This window comes from Nannobrachium achirus, assembly GCF_963921795.1.
Source record: "Nannobrachium achirus genome assembly, chromosome: 12".
NCBI classification, from domain to species: domain Eukaryota; kingdom Metazoa; phylum Chordata; class Actinopteri; order Myctophiformes; family Myctophidae; genus Nannobrachium; species Nannobrachium achirus.
In genome coordinates, this window is record NC_137832.1 from 1,864,844 (window position 1) to 1,885,472 (window position 20,629).

The 20,629-nt window shown below is 43.8% G+C and overlaps 1 protein-coding gene across 1 annotated transcript; it reads right to left on the reverse strand.

The window, feature by feature from the left end:
- Positions 1-1,148: 1,148 nt before the first annotated feature.
- Positions 1,149-6,623, reverse strand: LOC308294968 (rano class II histocompatibility antigen, B alpha chain-like; the record flags this gene model as incomplete). Its single annotated transcript, XM_080737904.1, has 4 exons — positions 1,149-1,270; positions 2,148-2,429; positions 5,617-5,862; positions 6,557-6,623. The coding sequence occupies 4 exons, from the start codon at positions 6,621-6,623 to the stop codon at positions 1,149-1,151; spliced, it is 717 nt and encodes a 238-aa protein (XP_080594030.1).
- Between the last annotated feature and the right edge of the window lie 14,006 nt (positions 6,624-20,629).

The following is a 20,629-nucleotide window of genomic DNA, read 5'->3' on the forward strand; positions in this document are numbered from 1 at the left end:
TCCAAACAATCCAAATGATAGAAATGGTAAAATGAACAGTGAACTTAGAGTTGAAGCATCTGGTAAGAGAAAGCGCTGTTCAGTGTGTCCTACAACAACAGACTGGAAGACAGACTGCTTGCAGGAGGTGTAAGAAGCTCATTATGTGCCTCACATGCAGTCTGTGTTTGTGAAGCATGTGCTTCCTAGTGTATACGTACAAGTGTACATTCATTTGTGACATTAATGTGTGTTCCCATCATGTTCACTTATGTGTTCAGCTCTTATTATACATGAATTTCAACTATCAGTTAAAAACGCCTAGCTCTTTCAGTGTTTAATGTGATATAGCAAAGCATAAATGCAAACATTTACCATATATATCATATGAATTGTTTGGAATTGAGACAAAGTCAATGTATGATGATGATTTGTTACGTTAAAATTTATATTAGTGTTGTTTTTTAAACCCCCGGGTCAAAATGACCTGAACAGAACGAAGGTGTAGTGAATCTGAACAGAACTTAAAGTGATCCCTGAATAGTAGGCCATGTAGGCCTTAATATGTTATAATAACCCTCTTTAACCAAAATATACCATTTAATACACTTAGAATGTCTTCCTTTGAGAGAAATAAGTTCTATGTTCAACCCATGGGGGGAGCCATTGCACTGTCTGCCGCTGAGTGATGACGTATGTAAATGCATTTTGGCTGGCCGGCCCATAGGGTTAATATGGAACGTCAAAACAACGTTCTCTTTACAATATTTAAAACATTGTCTTGAAGCTCAGATTAACTGTAGTTAGTAGTTTGGTGCTTTTCTGTTCTGTTCATATCAAGTAGGGTGTTTTGACCTGCTTGTAAAGTGTTTAATTCAACATCTAAAAGTGTTTACACCGCCATTTTAAATGGGCCCGTCCACCCAAAATAGATTTACTACGTCATCACTCAGCGGCAGACAGTGCAATGGCTCCCCCCATGGGTTGAACATAGAACTTATTTCTCTCAAAGGAAGACATTCTAAGTGTATTAAATGGTATATTTTGGTTAAAGAGGGTTATTATAACATATTAAGGTCTACATGGCCTACTATTCAGGGATCACTTTAAGGGTTAAACCAACGTTTCGACTCCTCAGGGTTTTAACTAAACACATTTTCACTTTTCTTTTAGTTGCATTTATTTCCTTTGATGAGGAAGAAGGTTCCCATGGCAACCCCCAGCAGACCCAGGGTCAGCCCCACCCCACAGAACACATCTGGACCCACACTGGGCTGGTCCTGTTCCACATCTGGAGAGAAACACACACACACACACACACACACACACACACACACACACACACACACACACACACACACACACACACACACACACACACACGCAAACCTAAATAAATACATGATCACCCGTCTCTGCTTTTGTCCGAAACATTTCAGGAAATAGCCGACCTCCAAGCTCACGAGTCGCAGCAAAATTTAGACTATTCAGCCCCTGCCACTCTAACATTCTCTGCACGTCCCTGCATGAATATGTAGGCCTACTTATATTATCATCATTTTACATCTTGGATGTCATTTATTGTAACTGCTGAACATGCTTGCAAGCCAATCTGCTGCTCTTGTAGAAGATATGGACTACCATGTCTGTGGACAGTGTGTCAACTTGATAGTTTGATAGTACTTGATTGTTTTTGCTTTGTTGTCAAACAAAGCCAATAACCATGTTTCAAAACTGTCCTGAAGCGAGGTGATTCTGGAGCATTCGAAAATACAGACAGAAGCTGCTGGCGGAGCTATATGCTCACAGCACATTGGATGTCGCATTTGCGCTGCAGCTCTGAGGAATTCACCCTTTGTCAAGTCCCGCCCGTTGTCCCGCTCCTCTTCACACCCATTGGTTGCTGTGTCTTGGTGGGACATTTGGTGGGACACTCCATCCACTACCATTGTAATTCAGTTGCTTCGTATTGGAAAGGAAAAGTAATTAAACCCCTCCTTTTAATTTTTTCTTCTTAAAAATGCTAAATACAATGCACAAGTAGGTAGTATCGATACAATCGATTCTTTGCACTGCCGATTCGATACGTTTTCATTTCGATATACTTCGATTTTTTAAGTTAAAAACGATATTTCGATACAGTTACTATACACAAGGTTAATTCTTACCCCACCATCTGGTCTCAGGGCTGCTCAGTGATTGGTGGTTGACTGTACAGCTGTAGACGTCTCCCTGCTCTGGAGTGAACTTCAGTCTGGAGAACTGGTAGAAGGTTCCATCCTGGTTGAGCTGTGGGACGGTGTCTGTGATGTCATCAGTCAGGTTGAGGTTGTTCCTGGTCCATGTGACGCTCACTGGAGCAGGATAGAAACCAGTCACATGACACACCAGAACGTTGGACACGCCCACTTCAAAATGGTGCTTGGTGTAGAGCCGGCTGTCAGGTTCAACTGGAGACACACAGACATACAACATATACACAGAATATCATTATAATATGTTCCATTGTCCAACTGCTGTCAGGTTCAACTGGAGACACAAAGTCGGGGGGACGAAGATGGCGCCGTTCCAGGGCGACACGCTGAGAGCTGCTCTCGCCTTATTGCTTGTCTTAATGTTGTATGTCACTGTCTTTGCACGAAACGCGTCTTGTACGATGACCTATGATCGCCAGACTTTACTGGACATGAGATTTGTTGCTTCAGACGTTTTGATGCCTCGGGATTTGCCGAGAGAGCTACACAACAACAACAACCCGGTTCCACCATGGCGTGGCCACAGGAGGAAGAGGGGGAAGCGAGGTGGCGCTCTAGTGAAACTACGAGGACGTCCCTCTCGACCACCCATTCCCAGCATATTGTTGGCCAACGTCCAAGCTATAGACAACAAAATGGACGACCTCCGAAACCGGGTGCGCTCTCAAAGGGATATAAGGAACTGCTGTGTGTTTTGTTTCACGGAGACGTGGTTGAAAGCTGACGTCCCTGACAGGGCGGTACAGCTAGATGGCTTCTCTGTGTTCCGCACGGACCGTTCCATGGAAAACACAGGAAAGACAAAAGCGGGCGGTGTTCTGTTTCACATCAACGACTCTTGGTGTACTAATGTGGATATAGTCTCCCAACACTGCTCGCCGGTGTTGGAACATCTAACACTACGGTGTAGACCGTTCTACCTACCCAGGGAGTTTCCTTGTGTGTTGCTAACGGCTGTATACATCCCACCAGAAGTGAATGCATCGGAGGCTATGGACGAGCTGAGCGATGTCATCGGCAAGCAGGAGAATAAGCACCCGGAGGCCATATCAATCGTGGCGGGGGACTTTAATCACTGCAACTTGAAATCGGTGTTGCCACACTTCTACCAGCACGTTAAGTGCTCAACAAGGAACGACAAGACGCTCGATCATTGTTATTCCACCATCAAGGCTGCCTACAGAGCGATCCAACGGCCCCACTTTGGGAAATCTGACCATCGAGCTGTGTTACTTCTACCTGCCTACAAGCAGAGAATGAAGTCCGAGCAACCCAAGGTGAGGTCTGTTCAGTGCTGGTCCACAGATAATGTATCTAAACTCCAGGGCTGCTTTGAATCGACAGAATGGTCCATCTTCAAAGACTCAGCCACAAGTTTGGATGACTACACTGACACTGTCACCAGCTATGTTAAATTCTGTGTGGATAATTGCATCCCAGCGCGAACCGTTCGCTCCTATCCCAACGAGAAGCCGTGGATGAACTATGACACTCGTCTGAAGTTGAGAGAGCGCCGAGCCGCCTTTCAATCTGGGGACGAGGAACGCTATAAAAAATCCAGATACGACCTGAGAAAGGCGATCAGAGACGCTAAGAGACAATATAGGGAAAAACTGGAGAACAACTACAGTGGCTGTGACGCACGGCGTATGTGGAGAGGGCTGCAGGCGATTACGGATTACAAACCGAAGCCGGCTGTTATTAACACCTCGGACTCTCTACCGGACGAATTGAATAACTTTTTCGCCCGCTTTGAAACTCACAACACGGACCCAGTTACTCCGGTGCGGGGAACACCCGGTGCGGGGAACACCCGGTGCGGTGGAGCTGCAGGTGACACAACGAGATGTGAGTAAAACTTTCAAAAGCGTTGGGACTCATAAGGCGGCCGGCCCTGACGGGATAGCCTCACAAATTCCTGGGTGTTCACATAACAAACTCACTCACATGGTCTCTAAACAGCAAAGGTATCCTTAAGAAAGCGCAGCAGCGATTGTACTTTCTGAGGCGCCTCAGGAGATTTGGCCTGAGCACCAAGGCTCTTGTAAATTTCTATCGCTGTACCATAGAAAGTGTTTTGACAGGTTGCATCACAGTGTGGTTTGGTAACGTGACTGTTCAAGACAGTAAACAGTTACAGAGAATTGTGAAGAGAGCTGCCAAAATCATTGGCACAGAATTACCACAGCTACACACAATCTATAACACACGCTGTAAGAAAAAGACAGAGAACATCTTAAAGGACAGCAGTCATCCCGCCCATTCCCTGTTCTATCTCCTCCCATCCAAAATACGTTACCAGAGCATCTCATCGCACACCACCCATCTCAGTAATAGTTTTTATGCTCAAGCAATCAGGTTGCTTAACGAAGAGATGAAAGCGAGACCTAGGTAGTCATGTGCACTGTACGCAGTTTTTAAACTGTACACTGTTACACTGTATGGTTTTTGTTGTTTTTGGGTTGTCTTGGGTGACTTGTTGTTGTCTTGTTGTTGTGGGTTGATGTTTTTGTGTGTAATAAGGCTGAGAGTGCTCCTGGCACAAGCATTTCATTGTATGTCTGTACCTGTATGGATATGCATGTGACTAATAAACCTGAACCTGAACCTGAAAGACACACATATACAAAGATACACATTTAGCCTATATTATATAATGTATTACACACATCATCCAACAGACCCAGGGTCAGTTACACACAGGGACGTGCTGGCCATTGGGAAAAGCGGGACAACTCCCAAACGGCCGGTTAATTCCCGGCCGGTCCATTAGGAAAGAAATAAAACGTCGGCCTTCGTTCCATTTTGGGTGCTGGGCGGCCAACAAAGTAAATTGTCACTGTCGGGCAGAAACCTCACATCTCCAAGTTTCAGATTTGTAAATATTTTCGCAAAGCAAAGCTCTGCTTCATCATAGAAGTCTGTCGCACAAAAGTAATGAAAACAGCCGATCTACAAGCACACAACGCCTCGCACCGCGAGGCGTTGTGTGCTTGTAGTTTAAATCATTTTTAAAATGATAAATACCAAACAAACGGTTTTGGACATACAAGGTTTCCACCCGACGAAATATAACTCATGTAATCGGCCCACTGGCTTGTCACTTGTCATGATCTGAAATGGCAAATCTTTGAGTAGCAGCAGCGCTATAGAGAGAGATCTCTCTCTATAGCGCGCAATGAGGGCCTCTACAACTCTTTTTCCTGGGCTGAATCAGGGGCCCAGCACGTCCCTGTTTACACACCACAGAACATCCATGTGGATGGTAACATACACACACACACACACACACACACACACACACACACACACACACACACACACACACACACACAGAGTTTGACTTAGAATAAGTATTGTGTTAATAGTTAGTGTTCTGTACCTTGTTTCACAGGTGTGTTCTTATATGCAGTGCGCAGGTTCTCCAGGTTGGATATGCAGTTCTCCATCTGACCCAAAGCTTTTTTATAAGCATCTGGGAAGGAGATATGATCTACAAACGGAGGCTGAGGCTCCACCGCCTTCCCTTTGTTGAAGTCTACGTAGACCTCCACTTCACCATCCAGTCCTACCATGACCTCTTTAACTGTGTCTGAACAGGCAGTGATTTTAATCTCCTCGTGGAACTCTGGAAATAAAACAAACATTACATTAAAGGAGCTATAGTCAACTTTTTCATTGTAGGGCCGAAATGATTATTTTATCATTATTGTACGCTTTTTGTGGTCATTTTTTAATAGAAACACATATATGAAGCTTATTTTTTTATAAAATATTTTCGAAACATTATTTTTATTTTAGCATCCGTTTTTCAAGAAAAAGTTGACTATAGCTCCTTTAAATTCAACAACAAACTGATTTAAAGTAACACTGACATCATCATCATAATTAAACAATCATCTCCTAAGGTTGAATATAAAGTGAAAGGTTGGATATGAAAGTGTGTGTGTGTGTGTGTGTGTGTGTGTGTGTGTGTGTGTGTGTGTGTGTGTGTGTGTGTGTGCGTGTGTGTGTGTGTGTGTGCGTGTGTGTGCGTGTGTGTGCGTGTGCGTGCGCGCATGTGCGTGGGTGTGCGTGTGTGTGTGTGTGTGTGTGTGCGTGCGTGTGTTATTAGTGTGTATTGTTGTGGTGTAACAGAAATGTTCAGGCCTTGAGGCTTCACTACCGTTTATCAGATGATATTTTATATAAATAACATGAATAATGTATATTTAAAATGTTATAAATATGTTATAAACCCTAGACATATGAATGCATATCATAACAGTAGATATTAATGTATTTACTATATAGTATAAATAATATAAATATAATATACTTACTTCCTGGGATGGCTTTGACATGAAGTACAGAGGAGAGGATGAGGAGGGTGGCTGTAATCTTCATCATCACTGATCAAAACTCAACTGAATTTAATAGATGACAATAAACTGATTAGAATTAACTGATGATAATAAACCGATTTTTACCTCAAGAGAAGTTAATCCTAACCCTCAAGAGACGTTGTCGAGTCTGAAGAGAAGGAAGGAGGATTTGTTCAGTAGTTTAGATGAATCAGCCAATCAGATTAAAGATATGGTGTTTCATCATCTGTTTCCAAGAAGACCATGTTCAGGATTATTGCACATAATACAGTATATAGCTGCTGTGTATGAACCTTTTGCACCTTATGAACATACTGTACCTTAACCTTATTCACCTTATGAACATACTGTAGGTAGGAGCCATGCATTGGTTTATTATTTGCGACCGCCGACCGTAGGTCAATATTTAGTATGAAAACCTCCAGCTCATGCCTGTCTGTCCGTCCATCATTTGCACTGAACTGTTCTGAGATCACAATGATGACTCGACCAGCTCAGTGTTCCCAACGGGCCCGATAATGAAGGCCTGGCCCTAACTGGGCCCTAAATGGGTCCTAACTTCAACTGGGTCCTAACTGGGTCCTAACTTTAACTGGGCCCTAACTGGGCCCTAACTTTAACTGGTCCCTAACTGGGCCCTAACTGGGCCCTAACTTTAACTGGTCCCTAACTGGGCCCTAACTGGGGCCTAACTGGGCCCTAACTTTAACTGGGTCCTAACTGGGTCCTAACTTTAACTGGGCCCTAACTGGGCCCTAACTTTAACTGGGCCCTAACTGGGCCCTAACTTTAACTGGGCCCTAACTTGGCCCTAACTGGGTCCAAACTTTAACTGGGCCCTAACTTTAACTGGGCCCTAACTGGGCCCTAACTTTAACTGGGCCCTAACTTTAACTGGGCCCTAACTGGGCCCTAACTTTAACTGGGCCCTAACTTTAACTGGGCCCTAACTGGGCCCTAACTTTAACTGGGTCCTAACTTTAACTGGGTCCTAACTTTAACTGGGTCCTAACTTTAACTGGGCCCTAACTGGGCCCTAACTTTAACTGGGTCCTAACTTTAACTGGGCCCTAACTGGGCCCTAACTTTAACTGGGTCCTAACTTTAACTGGGTCCTAACTTTAACTGGGCCCTAACTTTAACTGGGTCCTAACTTTAACTGGGCCCTAACTTTAACTGGGCCCTAACTTTAACTGTGCCCTAACTGGGTCCTAACTTAACTTTAACTGGGTCCTAACTGGGCCCTAACTGGGCCCTAACTTTAACTGGGCCCTAACTGGGCCCTAACTTTAACTGGGCCCTAACTGGGTCCTAACTTAACTTTAACTGGGTCCTAACTGGGCCCTAACTGGGTCCTAACTTTAACTGGGCCCTAACTGGGTCCTAACTTAACTTTAACTTACCTTACCTTATACTGTACCTTATGGACCTTATACTGTACCTTATGCACCTAATGTCTAACCTCATGTAGGCCTACATACTGGACCAGATAGATAAGCTACAGTATGTGTTTATTGCGACCGTCAGGTCGCAGTTACTATCAAAACCTCGACCAGCTATCCGTCAGTCTGTCAGTCTGTCTGTCACACGTCACACTTTTTCCCTGCTCATATCTCCGCAACCGTTGCCCCGATCCATGCCCAATTCTCACATCACCCTCTTCTAGCCCACCATGAGGCTGATTCTTGCAAAACACATTTTTGGACGCTGCACCTACAAATTTTGCCCTAAAATCACGCAAATCGGTACACACTTGCTCTACACTCATGTCATCAACATGCATCTGTCCCATTTAGCGCCACCTTCAGGCCGATTTTTTAAAACACATTTTTGGACACTGCTCCTACAGATGTTGCCCTAAAATCTCTCCAGTAGGAGCGAGATCATTTAGCGACCTACAACTGGGTTGCAACCCAGTCGGTAGTTTTCACCGACTGGGTCGCTAAATCCACCGACTGGGTTGCTAAATCTACCGACTGGGTCGCTAAATCTACCGACTGGGTCGCTAAATCCACCGACTGGGTTGCTAAATCTACCGACTGGGTCGCTAAATCCACCGACTGGTTCAGTCGGTAAATTTAGCGACCCAGTCGGTAGATTTAGCGACCCAGTCGGTAAATTTAGCGACCCAGTTGGTAGATTTAGCAACCCAGTCGCTACACAATATGTCTACACTCATGTCATCAACATGGATCTGTCCCATATAGCGCCACCATCAGGCCGATTATTTCAAACACATTTTTGGACACTGCTCCTACAGATTCTGCCTTAAAATCACGCAAATCGGTACACAGTATTAATGAATTAGACTGAGTTGGTAGCATAAAGAGACTTGTAGAGAGTTTTATTAGCAGTTGCGTTCACATGCCACGCAGATCAACAAAGGAACAGAACAACGTGACACCGGAAGTGGTTCACCATGTAAGGGCATGAGGCAGTAGTGTCCTAGAGTAACAGTGCCATCTATTGGTAAAAGTACTGTATTACAACACTCCCACTAACTTTTTCAATAGTATCAAGTCCCTTAAATAAGTCCCCTTAAATAATATGTCAGAGCCGTGCTCTCCTTTATAACAAATGTCAAGACCAAAAAATATATATATATATATCTGTAAACAACAAACATTTCTTTTCTTTCAAAAACTTGTTTTTACATTGTGTTTGTCTGGAACTCTTTTTCACAAAGATTTTTCCTTTTTTAAATCTTTTTTACATTGGTTACTCTGGAACTCTTTTTCACATTGTTTTGTTTTTTATTAGAATTGCTTTGATCAGGCAGCGTTCTTCGTACACCTGTCAAGCACAAACAATCAGTCACTCATTTAAACAGGGAAAAGTCCAATCTCTCCCCTGAGACATTCAAACCTCTGTCGGGTCAGTGGCTTGGTAAAGATATCCGCTTTCATGTCATCTGTTGGACAATATTGCAGTTCTATTTGTCCATTCTGCACACATTCGCGGATGTAGTGGTAGCGAATGTCTATGTGTTTGGTTCTGGAGTGATTCACAGGATTCTTCGCGATTGCGATGGCTCCTTGGTTATCCTCCAGGATCACTGTAGACGTAGCCTCCACTCCAAGATCACTCAGTAGTCGTCTCAGCCAGATTCCTTCTTGAGTTGCTTGACTGAATGCCATGTATTCAGTCGTCTCAGCCAGATTCCTTCTTGAGCTGCTTGACTGAGTCCCATGTATTCAGCTTCTGCCGTTGAAAGTGCAACTGTTGCCTGTTTCTTGCTGAGCCAGCTCACTGCTCCTCCACTCAGTAGAAAGATGTTGCCTGTTGTTGAGCGGCGACCGTCCTGATCTCCAGCCCAGTCAGCATCTGAGTATCCGATTAAAGCTCCTGAGTCTGACTGCTCATACTTGAGAGCAAGGTTCACAGTCCCTTTCAAGTATCGAAGTATCCTCTTCACAGCAGTCAGATGTGAAGCATCCGGATTTGAGTTGAACTTTGACACAGCACTCACTGCTTGAGCTATGTCTGGCCGTGTGGCCATAGCAGCATACAGCAGACTTCCCACCATTGACTGATAGGTATGCTGCTGCACTGGCTTACTGACACCATCACTTTTCCTCAACTTGACGTTGGCATCTGCAGGGGTTGCTACAGGATTGGCATTATCCATTCCATATTTCTGAAGTATGGCTTCAATGTAATGCTTCTGATGAAGAATGACACAGTTCTTTTCCTTATCTTGGATCACAGAGATGCCCAGGATGTAGGACAGCTCACCCATGTCTTTCATCTTGTAGCGCTCCTTGAGTGCCATTTTGAGCTTGTTCATGCTCTCAGTTGACTCCGTTATCAGAATCAAATCATCCACGTAGACAGCAAGTATTTCAAGCTCTTGTCTTGATCTGACAAACACACACGGGTCTGATGTGCTCTGTTTGAATCCAATTTCCATCATGAACTCTGTGAAAGCCTTGCTCCAACAGCGAGGAGACTGCTTCAGTCCATAGATTGATCTCTTCAGTTTGCACACCAGATGTTCCTGCCCTGGCTGTATGTAGCCCTCTGGTTGCTCCATGTAGATTTCCTCTTCCAGGTGTCCATTAAGGAATGCAGTTACAACATCCATCTGATGCACCTGCAGACTGTTTTGAATAGCAAAGGACAGTAATGTACGAATAGAGCTGAATCGTACCACTGGTGAAAATGTTTCATCATAGTCAGCACCATACAACTGTGAGTAGCCCTTGGCAACGAGCCTGCACTTGTATCGTTCCAATCTTCCATCACTATGATGCTTGACTTTGAACACCCACCTTGATCCTACTGCCTTTCTGTCTCTTGGCAAATCCACTAAGTCCCATGTCTCATTTTCCAGCAGTGACTCATATTCCAAGTCAGCGGCCTCCTGCCATTCTTTTGCATTAGGACTCTTCATTGCCTCCTTCAGTGACAGTGGCTCTGTCACACGACACATATTGGCATAATGATCAACAGTCACTACATCAGCAAACTCATCATATCCAAATCTTCTTCGAGCATTTCTGATTCTGCCGCTTGTTCTGGCAGTGCTCTCGACAGTGACCTCTTCATTTTGTGTTTCACTCTCATCTGTTTTCATGGTTATCTCGTTCTCTGTGCAGGGTACTTTCACTTCCTGCTTCCAGTTGAAGTTTGATTCATCAAAAATGACATCACGACGGATTAGAATCCTCCTTTTCTCTTCATCATACAGGCGATAGCCCTTGGCATTGTTTGCATATCCCACGAAACGAAGCTTCACAGCCTTTTTGTCCAGTTTCCTTCTCTCTTCATCTGGGATATGTGCATAAGCAATACAGCCAAACACCTTCATGTGACTCACATCAGGTTTTTTCCCCACACCATCTCTGGTATGGTGTCTCTCCTTTCAGAACAGAAGTAGGCAGCCTGTTCTGTATGTAGGCTGCGGTGGCTACAGCCTCTGCCCAGAACACCTTTGGTAACTTAGCATGTGACAGCATGCTCCTTGCTGCTTCAACTAGTGTCCTGTTTTTCCTTTCTGCAACACCATTTTGCTGTGGCGAGTGAGGTACAGTCATTTCATGGTGGATGCCTTGAGCCTTCAAATATTCTTGAAACTCCTTTGAGGTGTACTCACCACCATTGTCTGTTCTCAGCTTTGAGACACTCAGCCCACACTCATTTGAGAATGTTCTCTCAAATTCCTTGAATTTGCATAGTACTTCATTCTTCTGTTTCATGAAGTATACCTTGCAGCATCTTGAGTAGTCATCTATGAAAGTCACAAAATATTTTGCTCCACTTATAGATTCAGTCTGCATGGGACCACAGACATCACTATGAATCAGCTGCATCTTGCGTTTGGAACGGATTTCTCCAATCGGCTTGAATGGCTTTCTAGCCAGTTTGCCTTCCACACATCCTTCACAGAAGGGAATCTCTTTTTCTGCAGAGAAGTCCACTCCGTTCACCAGACCTTTAAGTTCCTTCAGCTTGGTAGTGTGACCAAGGCGCTGGTGCCACAGGCTGGCAGCTACTGATGCACTGTGGCAGATAGATTCACTTCCTTCCACATCCAGCTGATATAGTCCATCAGCTCTTTGTGTTCCCATTCCTCTCAGAGCTCCATTTTTTCCACGTATGTAGCAGCGAGACCTCTTGAACTGCACTGTATTTCCCTTTTTGGTAGCAGCTCCCACTGAGAATAAATTCCCAGACAGCTTTGGAACATGCAGCACATCATACATTGTAACATTTTTTATATCACTTAACTTGAAAGTCATTTTCATGTTCACATTCCCAACTCCTAGGGCGTCAACCACCCTGCCGTCACCGAGTTTCACAGACTGTGTTTTTGAAAATTGCTGGTATTCCTGGAGAATCCCTTTATCACATGTCATGTGCTTTGATGCTCCAGAGTCAATTAACCATTCAACTTGTTGTGGTCTGTCAGAGTTTGCACCTCCGACCACAAAAGCACATTCAGATGAGTCTTCTTCATCCTCACACATCACATTTTTGGCTTTGTGTGTTTTCTTTTTAGGTTTATTTTTCAAGCTTGAACAATCACGCTTAAAATTACCTTCTTTTCCACATTTATAGCATCTCCATGTGCTTGGTCCTGCTGCTCCCACTGATTTAGAGCCATCCTGCACATTTCCTTTAAACTGTGATGACATGGCTGCTGCCCCACCTGACATAGCACCACTGGAGTTATCATTAGCATTCAATCGCTTTTGCTCTTCATTGATTAATGCTTGCTGTACAAACTTCAGTGTCAGCTTGTCAATCTTTGTTTCTAGTGCAGTGACAATTGTAGCATAACTTGTTGGCAAGCTTCCCAAAAGTGTTACAATTTGGTCCTCCTCTTCAATTACAGGTCCTATTGCTGTTAGCTGATCAGTTAGCTCCTTCATTTGTTTTAAGTGCTCAGTTATAGAATCTCCTTCTTTCATTTCACATCTGAAATATTTTTTCTTCAGAAACAATTTATTTGCCAAAGTATCTCTCTCAAAATGGCCTTTCAGGGTGGTCCACGCCTCTTTGGGAGTCTGGCAGCTTGTTATCAAATATAACTGGGGTGTACTTACATTCAGCACTAACATAGAGAATGCCTTCTCTCTCCTTTTAGTGAACTCAGCCTGTGCTGCTTCGTTAGCATCTCCAGGTAGCACATCTGTCTCCATTACCATGCCCCATAGTCCTTTAGCCTTTAGCAAGTGTTCCAACTGAAACTTCCATGTTGCCCAATTCTCTGGTCCGCTCAGCCTGTCAATAAACAGCTTGTCCTCCATTGTGAATTCCCACAATACTGTTTATCTTCACACAATATTCAGTGTTTAACAGCTTTTTAGCGACGATCTGGGCCCATAACCTAATGAATTAGACTGAGTTGGTAGCATAAAGAGACTGAGTTTCATTAGCAGTTGCGTTCACATGCCGCGCAGATCAACAAAGGAACAGAACAACGTGACACCGGAAGTGGTTCACCATGTAAGGGCATGAGGCAGTAGTGTCCTAGAGTAACAGTGCCATGTATTGGTAAAAGTACTGTATTACAACAAGTATGTCTACACTCATGCCATTAACATGGATCTGTCCCATATAGCGCCACCATCAGGCCGATTTTTTCAAACACATTTTTGGACACTGCTCCTACAGATTTTGCCCTGACGGTCGCTTATCTCCCGATTAGGGAGTCTTACTGGTAATATGTAAATATCTTGTTTTGTATTCATCTTTATTCTCTCCTTGCTCCCCGGCCTGCACTCCCAGTGTAATCTATTGAGACAGCCTCAGAGTCGCTACGCAGACAGACCAAGTGGACGGCTTGCCAGATTGCTCCCAGTGTGAAGTGAGCGGTGCTATTTATGAGTTCATTTCATTAAGAGTCCCGTGAAGCTTGGCCAATGAGACCCTGGGCGTACGTACAAACAGACTCCAACTGACCAATGACAGTCCGGACAGGCGCTCTACGAACAGACAAAGCCAGATGTAGGAGCAGGTTAGCACCGCTCTAAATGTTGTAGCCTAATTAATTAAAAGCTTTAATGTGAAACATGATGGGAGTTTAAAGGTTAAAGTGAATCACTTCAGATTGAAGGTATTAAATATCTTTAAATATTATACACTATATGTCATGTTGAGGACAGAGGGACACTGTTAGGGTGAAATTACATGTTAATATCCATTATATTTAAAACACCAACTTCAGTGTTAAAAGTGTCAAGGTTATTTTGTTTTGATCAACTAATTAATGCACGTGATGAGATATGCTCCACTCCAGGTCTGTACAAAGGATGTTGACCAGAGAAATTATATCTCAATAATGTCATAATGCCCAGGACACTGGATAACACATTGGCATTGTCCTTCTGGCTACTGGGCCCAAGACACGAAAACATCTGATATCCAAATTGTCCAATCAGAATGTGACTAATGTATTCTGTAACTCCATATATCTGTGAAATTATGTTTTGTATGGGCAGAAGGCACTATGGGTGAATTGCTGTACTGTACGTTGGAACTATTCTTTCAATACAACTAAGAGAAAAACGGACTTGCACTGTTGTGGTCTCCTTTCTTGTGTGGGAGTAATCTTTAATTATTGTCTTCACCAGCCGAAGCCAGGGGGAGAGTATGTTTTCGCCCCTGTCCGTCCGTGCGTCCGTCCGTCCGTCCGTCCGTCCGTCCTCCGAGTTTGTGTACAGCTAATCTCCGGCGCCGTTGGCCCGGTCGCTGCCAAAATGAGCACACACACTCCCTGGATGCCAATTCAGAACCTCTGCCCCACATTTCTCAAATGGCCCTGTTCTAGCGCCACCATGAGGCCGATGTTTGCAAAACACATTTCTGTACACTACTCCTACAGATTTTGTCCAAAGATCATGCGCAAACCTATCACATTCAGTGATAGGTTTCTATCACAGATACATTCAGTATAGAGCCCTGCTCTGAAAATGTGGTCCCAGCCTGGCCCCAGGCCCGATTGGTGCTGCAATCAGTTCGAGCCCGGTCTGAAGCCTGAACGGGCTTTACCACTTACATTTTATATTAAAGACTTAAGACACACAGTACAAGAAATCTTTTTATTGATTATTATTAATTAATTAATTATGTTCTAGCGTTCTCTTTCACTGGTATGTGCAGCAGTTACACTCTCAGTACGGCGCCTTAGGCGCGCCACAGACACATGCGTGAAACATCTTCTCCGTATCGTCTGAGAATGGCCACTGGGAGCGCCGTACTAATGCATTGTCAATGGAAGGTTGTTTGTCTAAGCGACCATGATATCATTTACTGCACCCGCAAAATACATAAGTCCAAAGCTGACGGCCACAAAACAGTTGAAGCTAGAAACCTCAAAACCTACTCTAGCGAAGCCTTTAACCACAAACTGGAGAAATCTGACTGGTCCCCAGTACTAGCTAGCACTCAGGTCGATGAAGCCTGGCTAGGCTTTAAATCCATTTTCAACACTACCCTAGACGAAGTGGCTCCTTTGCGTAGGGTCAGGGTTAAAGCCCGCTCACAGCCATGGTGGAATTCGGAAATCTGTGAATCAATGAAACTCAGAGACAAAAAATACTCTGAGAAACGCAAATACAATCACAAACTCAAAAAAGGCCCCAATAAACACCTTGAAGCCAAATTAGAAATAGTCAGTTTAGAGGCTAATAAACTGAGAAATCGGACAACCTCCTTAATCCTTTCTGCCAAAAAAAACTACTTGGATGAGAAAGTTGAGGAAAACATCCACAAACCACGAGACCTATGGAAGCTATTTAAAACCCAGCTAGGCTGTGGTGCTAAACTCAGATCCATAGCCAGCAACATATCCATCCAAACTCCCATAACCCTCCTCACTGATAGTCTTGATGTAGCCAAAAATCTCAACATCTACTTCACCTCCATGGCCAAAAATCTGGTCAATAAACTGCCCGCTCCATCTGGGCTGTTTGGTGTTAGGCACATCTTGAAATTCTACAGGAACCTTGGGGTATGCAAAGACAACTTTAAACTTGCCACGGTGACAACTGATGAAGTGTTTAAAAAACTACGCACCCTACCTCAATTCAAGGCCGCTGGCCATGATAAAATCGCCCCCAAATTTCTCATAGACTCAGCTGCCACCATTGCCCCAATCATTACCCATATTATTAATCTATCTATCAAGCAGGGTTATGTCCCCCAGGACTTCAAATTAGCCAAGGTAACCCCCCTGCACAAAAAAGGCATTAAACTTGACCCTGGCAACTACAGGCCAATCTCAATCCTTAGTTCCATCTCTAAGGTAATGGAAAAAATTGTCTATGAACAGGTGGCTAAATATCTTGAAGAGAATAAACTGATCTACGAGTTCCAGTCTGGCTTCAGAGAGTCCCATTCCACAGATACATGCCTCATCTATTTGAATGATTACATCAAACGTGAAATTCACGATGGCAAATATTGCGGCATGGTCATGCTGGACCTCCAGAAGGCATTTGACACTGTCGATCATTCTATTCTGATTGAAAAACTCAAAGCTATTGGTCTTGATAGCACAGCAGTGAGATGGATGCACTCTTACTTGGTGGGGAGGGAACAGATGGTGGAAGTCAACGGAACCCTGTCCCCCCCCCTCCCAGTAAACTGTGGAGTACCTCAAGGGAGTATACTAGGACCACTGTTGTTCTTAATATACGTAAACGACATGTCATCTGCTTGTGACTGCAATCTGTTTCTGTTCGCGGATGACTCGGCTCTCCTAGTCTCAGGCAGAGACATATTGCAGGTTGAAAAGGCCCTTAACTGTGAACTCAACAAGATCTGCACCTGGCTCAATGACAACAGACTCTCAATTCACCTAGGCAAAACTGAATGTATCCTCTTTGGATCTAGTCAGAAACTTAGCCTAGTTGAGAACTTCACAATTAAAGTAGGTGACACTGTGATAGAAAGAAAAAACCACATCTGCTACCTGGGTTGCATCCTGGAGGCTAACCTATCCAGTGAAAAAATGACCACCAAGGTAATCAATAAAGTCAATCAACGAATTCGCTTCTTGCAAAGAGTTGCCCCGCTGATCAATATTAAATCCCGAAAGACGCTAGGAGGTGCTCTTATTGGGCCCCTCATTGATTACGGAGTCCTTGTCTGGTATCGCGACGCCCCAGCTGCCTTAAAGCTAAAGCTCCAAACAGCCCAAAACAAACTAATTAGGGTTGTGCTTGGTCTCCCTCCTCTGACCCACCTTACCGAGCATCACCACGAAAGCGTGGGGTGGCTCAAAGTAGCTGACAGAGTACAGCATCTTGCAATGGGCCTGGTGTACAAGATACACTACACCTCCAAGATTCCCATGTACCTGACAAACTACTTCTTAAAGGTCAAGGATGTTCACGATCATAACACCAGAGGCAGCTCCACTAATCATCATCAGCGTAGATTTAACACTAAACAAGGCGCTAACTCGTTCTCCTGCTATACCATCAACATGTGGAACGCCCTTCCACAAGCCCTAAAGGAGAGCAAATCCCTAGCCTCCTTCAAAATTGGTATGAAAAGTCACCTTCAGACAGCAGCTACCCGTGACTTGTAAATAGACTAAGCCCCCATGCTCCCCCCCCCCCCCCCTTTTCTTTGTATTCTGCCTTTTGTATTTGATGTTATGCTTTTGAAACTGATATTATCCTAGATAAAGTACTATGTTCTATCCGTCTGTCTTTCAATGTTATATGAGATACTTAAAGTGTGGTTCCTGTGGAAATAAGCCTCGGCTTTCTAGGATCTCCTTTTAGTTGACCTTGTACCAGTGATTTGTACTGTCATGAAACTGTACTTTTTTCTATTGCAAACTTCTAATAAATTCTTCAATCAATCAATCAATTGGTGTTTAGTCGTTGCCGTGTCTCTTGGCCAAAAGACAGGCTGTGGTTGAGCTAGATACACGGCAACGACAAAAAACCAAACAACTTCATTGACAATGCATTAGTACAGCGTTCCCAGTGGCCATTCTCAGACGATACGGTAAAGATGTTTCACGCATATGTGTGAGGCGCGCCTTAGTGAGAAAAAAAGAGAGAGAGAGAGAGAGAGAGAGAGAGAGAGAGAGAGAGAGAGAGAGAGAGAGAGAGAGAGATGAAGCAGGGACCCCTTAGCTGAGAGAGAGATGAAGCAGGGACCCCCATTACATATTGTGCACAATTCACCGTTTGTCAGCCTTCTGATTGGTCCCTGAGACTCCCTGACTGGCCAACCAGACAAAAAAACATTCACTTTTTGCTATCGGGGGTGGAGTTTGTGCAGTGGAGAATGTTGCTTTAGGCTTTCATCACCGTAGGCACTGTGCGACACGGCGTTCGTCCAGTACGGCCGCGGGAGGTGATAGCGATCTCGCTCATCATAATGAATAAGCTTCAACAAACTAGTTCACATGGACCTTATCAATGTAACTAAGAGTTACGATTGGGTACATATATTTTAAATGGGCAGAATTAGGAAAAGCCAGCCTATTATGTGAGGAGAACTATAATCTGGCTGTCATCTTCCTACCCAAGATGCACTGCGCTTTCTCTTTCTCTTTCTATTCTCTCTCTGATCCAGAGGATTAAACTAATTAAAACATATATTTTTGGGGGAAAACTACTGTTTTGCTATGTAATTACTGTACCTTTTTTTTCCCTTTTTATTAATATCACGTAGATGTGTTTTTTTTTTGGTACTTTATATAGCTGTAATGAGGCTATGAAAAAAAAGAAAAATCCCATCCACTTCCACTATAAAATAATCTGCAATGGTGATTCTGTCCCACTGGGATTAAACAAATTAAAACATATATTTTCGGGGAAACCCCCTGTTTTGCAATGTAACTACTGTACCTTTGTCTTCCCTTTTTATTAATATCACCTAGATGTTTTTCCTTTGGTACTTTAAATTGCAATAATGAGGCAATGAAAATACCCTCTCCCCCATTCACTGCCACTATAAAAACAATCTGCCCAGGGTCAAATGTCCCACCATAGTAACAGGGCAGAATGGGGCGGGATTTGCAAAAGCCTGAATTATGTTGCAGATTTCAGATAGATTTATAGACTTGTTTGACAGAACAGTCGTGTTTTGTTAATTAATGATTTTAATTAGTATGATGGATTCATGATCAGACATTTAACCATTTAAACCATCAATACTTAGTAAACTTGACCTTAACTAGGTCATGGTTCACATGATGATGACATGGCTATCTAGGCTATCTAGAATGCCACACTCCACTTTTCCAGAATTGAATTCTTTCTAGTTCTAGAACTCGTAGCCTGACTAGCGAGACTAAACTAATTGATTTGCATTATTTGAGGAACAGAACAACCGGAACACGATTGTTTTTCTTCCTTTTTTTCGAAACTGGATGTCACGGCATCAGCTACCTATATAGCACTATGCTATTATAGTATCTTATAAGCTAACTAATAACTACTGTACTACTATTATAGTACATTTTTGTTTTCATATTCTAACCCTTTTGTGTTATTCTTTTCTGTAAATTAACATTCTACTTCTACTCGTTCATACAGCGTCACAAAAGCATCACAAGTTGATCTATGGCTGCAATCAGACTGGAACGCACAAGTTGAGTGAGAGTTGTGTGGGGGAGGCGGGGGGCAGAGACAGCACAATGCATTGCGGATGGAAGTCGAGTGGTTTGAAGTCTAGTGCGAGTCGTGAGCAAGTTGGACGCAACCACACAACACCACACGACTCGCACTCGACTTCAAACCACTCGACTCCCATCCGGAATGCATTGCGCTGTGCCTGCCCCCCGCCTCCCCCACACGACACGCACTCGTTTTTGTGCCTTTAGGTCTGTAGCCGGCCTTTGAGCTCGAAGCGTGCCGCGAAGCCACACATTTTGAGCTTGTAGATCTGCTACTTTTGCCACTTTTGCGGTGAACAGTATATAGGTTTGGACATCTGAGGTTTCCATCTGCAGATTTCTCTAGATAGATAGAGACAACTGTAGTCTACTGACTGACTGACTGACTGACTGACTGACTGACTGACTGTGTGCCCCAGGTAGATAGAGAGAGAGAGAGAGAGAGAGAGAGAGAGAGAGAGAGAGAGAGAGAGAGAGAGAGAGAGAGAGGGAACTGTAGTCGACTGCAGGGTTTCTCAAAGTGGGTGTCCCCTAGGGGGCTGTGATGCCAGTCCAGGGGTGACTCTTTGATAATATTTGGAATTCAATATTGAATTATCACATTGTTATTAAAAATAACCCTTACAGCACTTTGGTCGACCTTTGGTTCGTTGTAAAGTTTGAATTGAGCTGGGACTTAAACCACCCTCTGGCTAATACTGCCACTTACTGGACTGATGTACACATAGCATCACATTCTCCTTCATCTAATGTCAGGTAAAAAATAATCAGAGATAAGTGTAATTACAGCAGTACTGACTCCACTGTGAGGGTCCATGTCTCATACAGCAGTACTGACTCCACTGTGAGGGTCCATGTCTCATACAGCAGTACTGACTCCACTGTGAGGGTCCATGTCTCATACAGCAGTACTGACTCCACTGTGAGGGTCCATGTCTCAT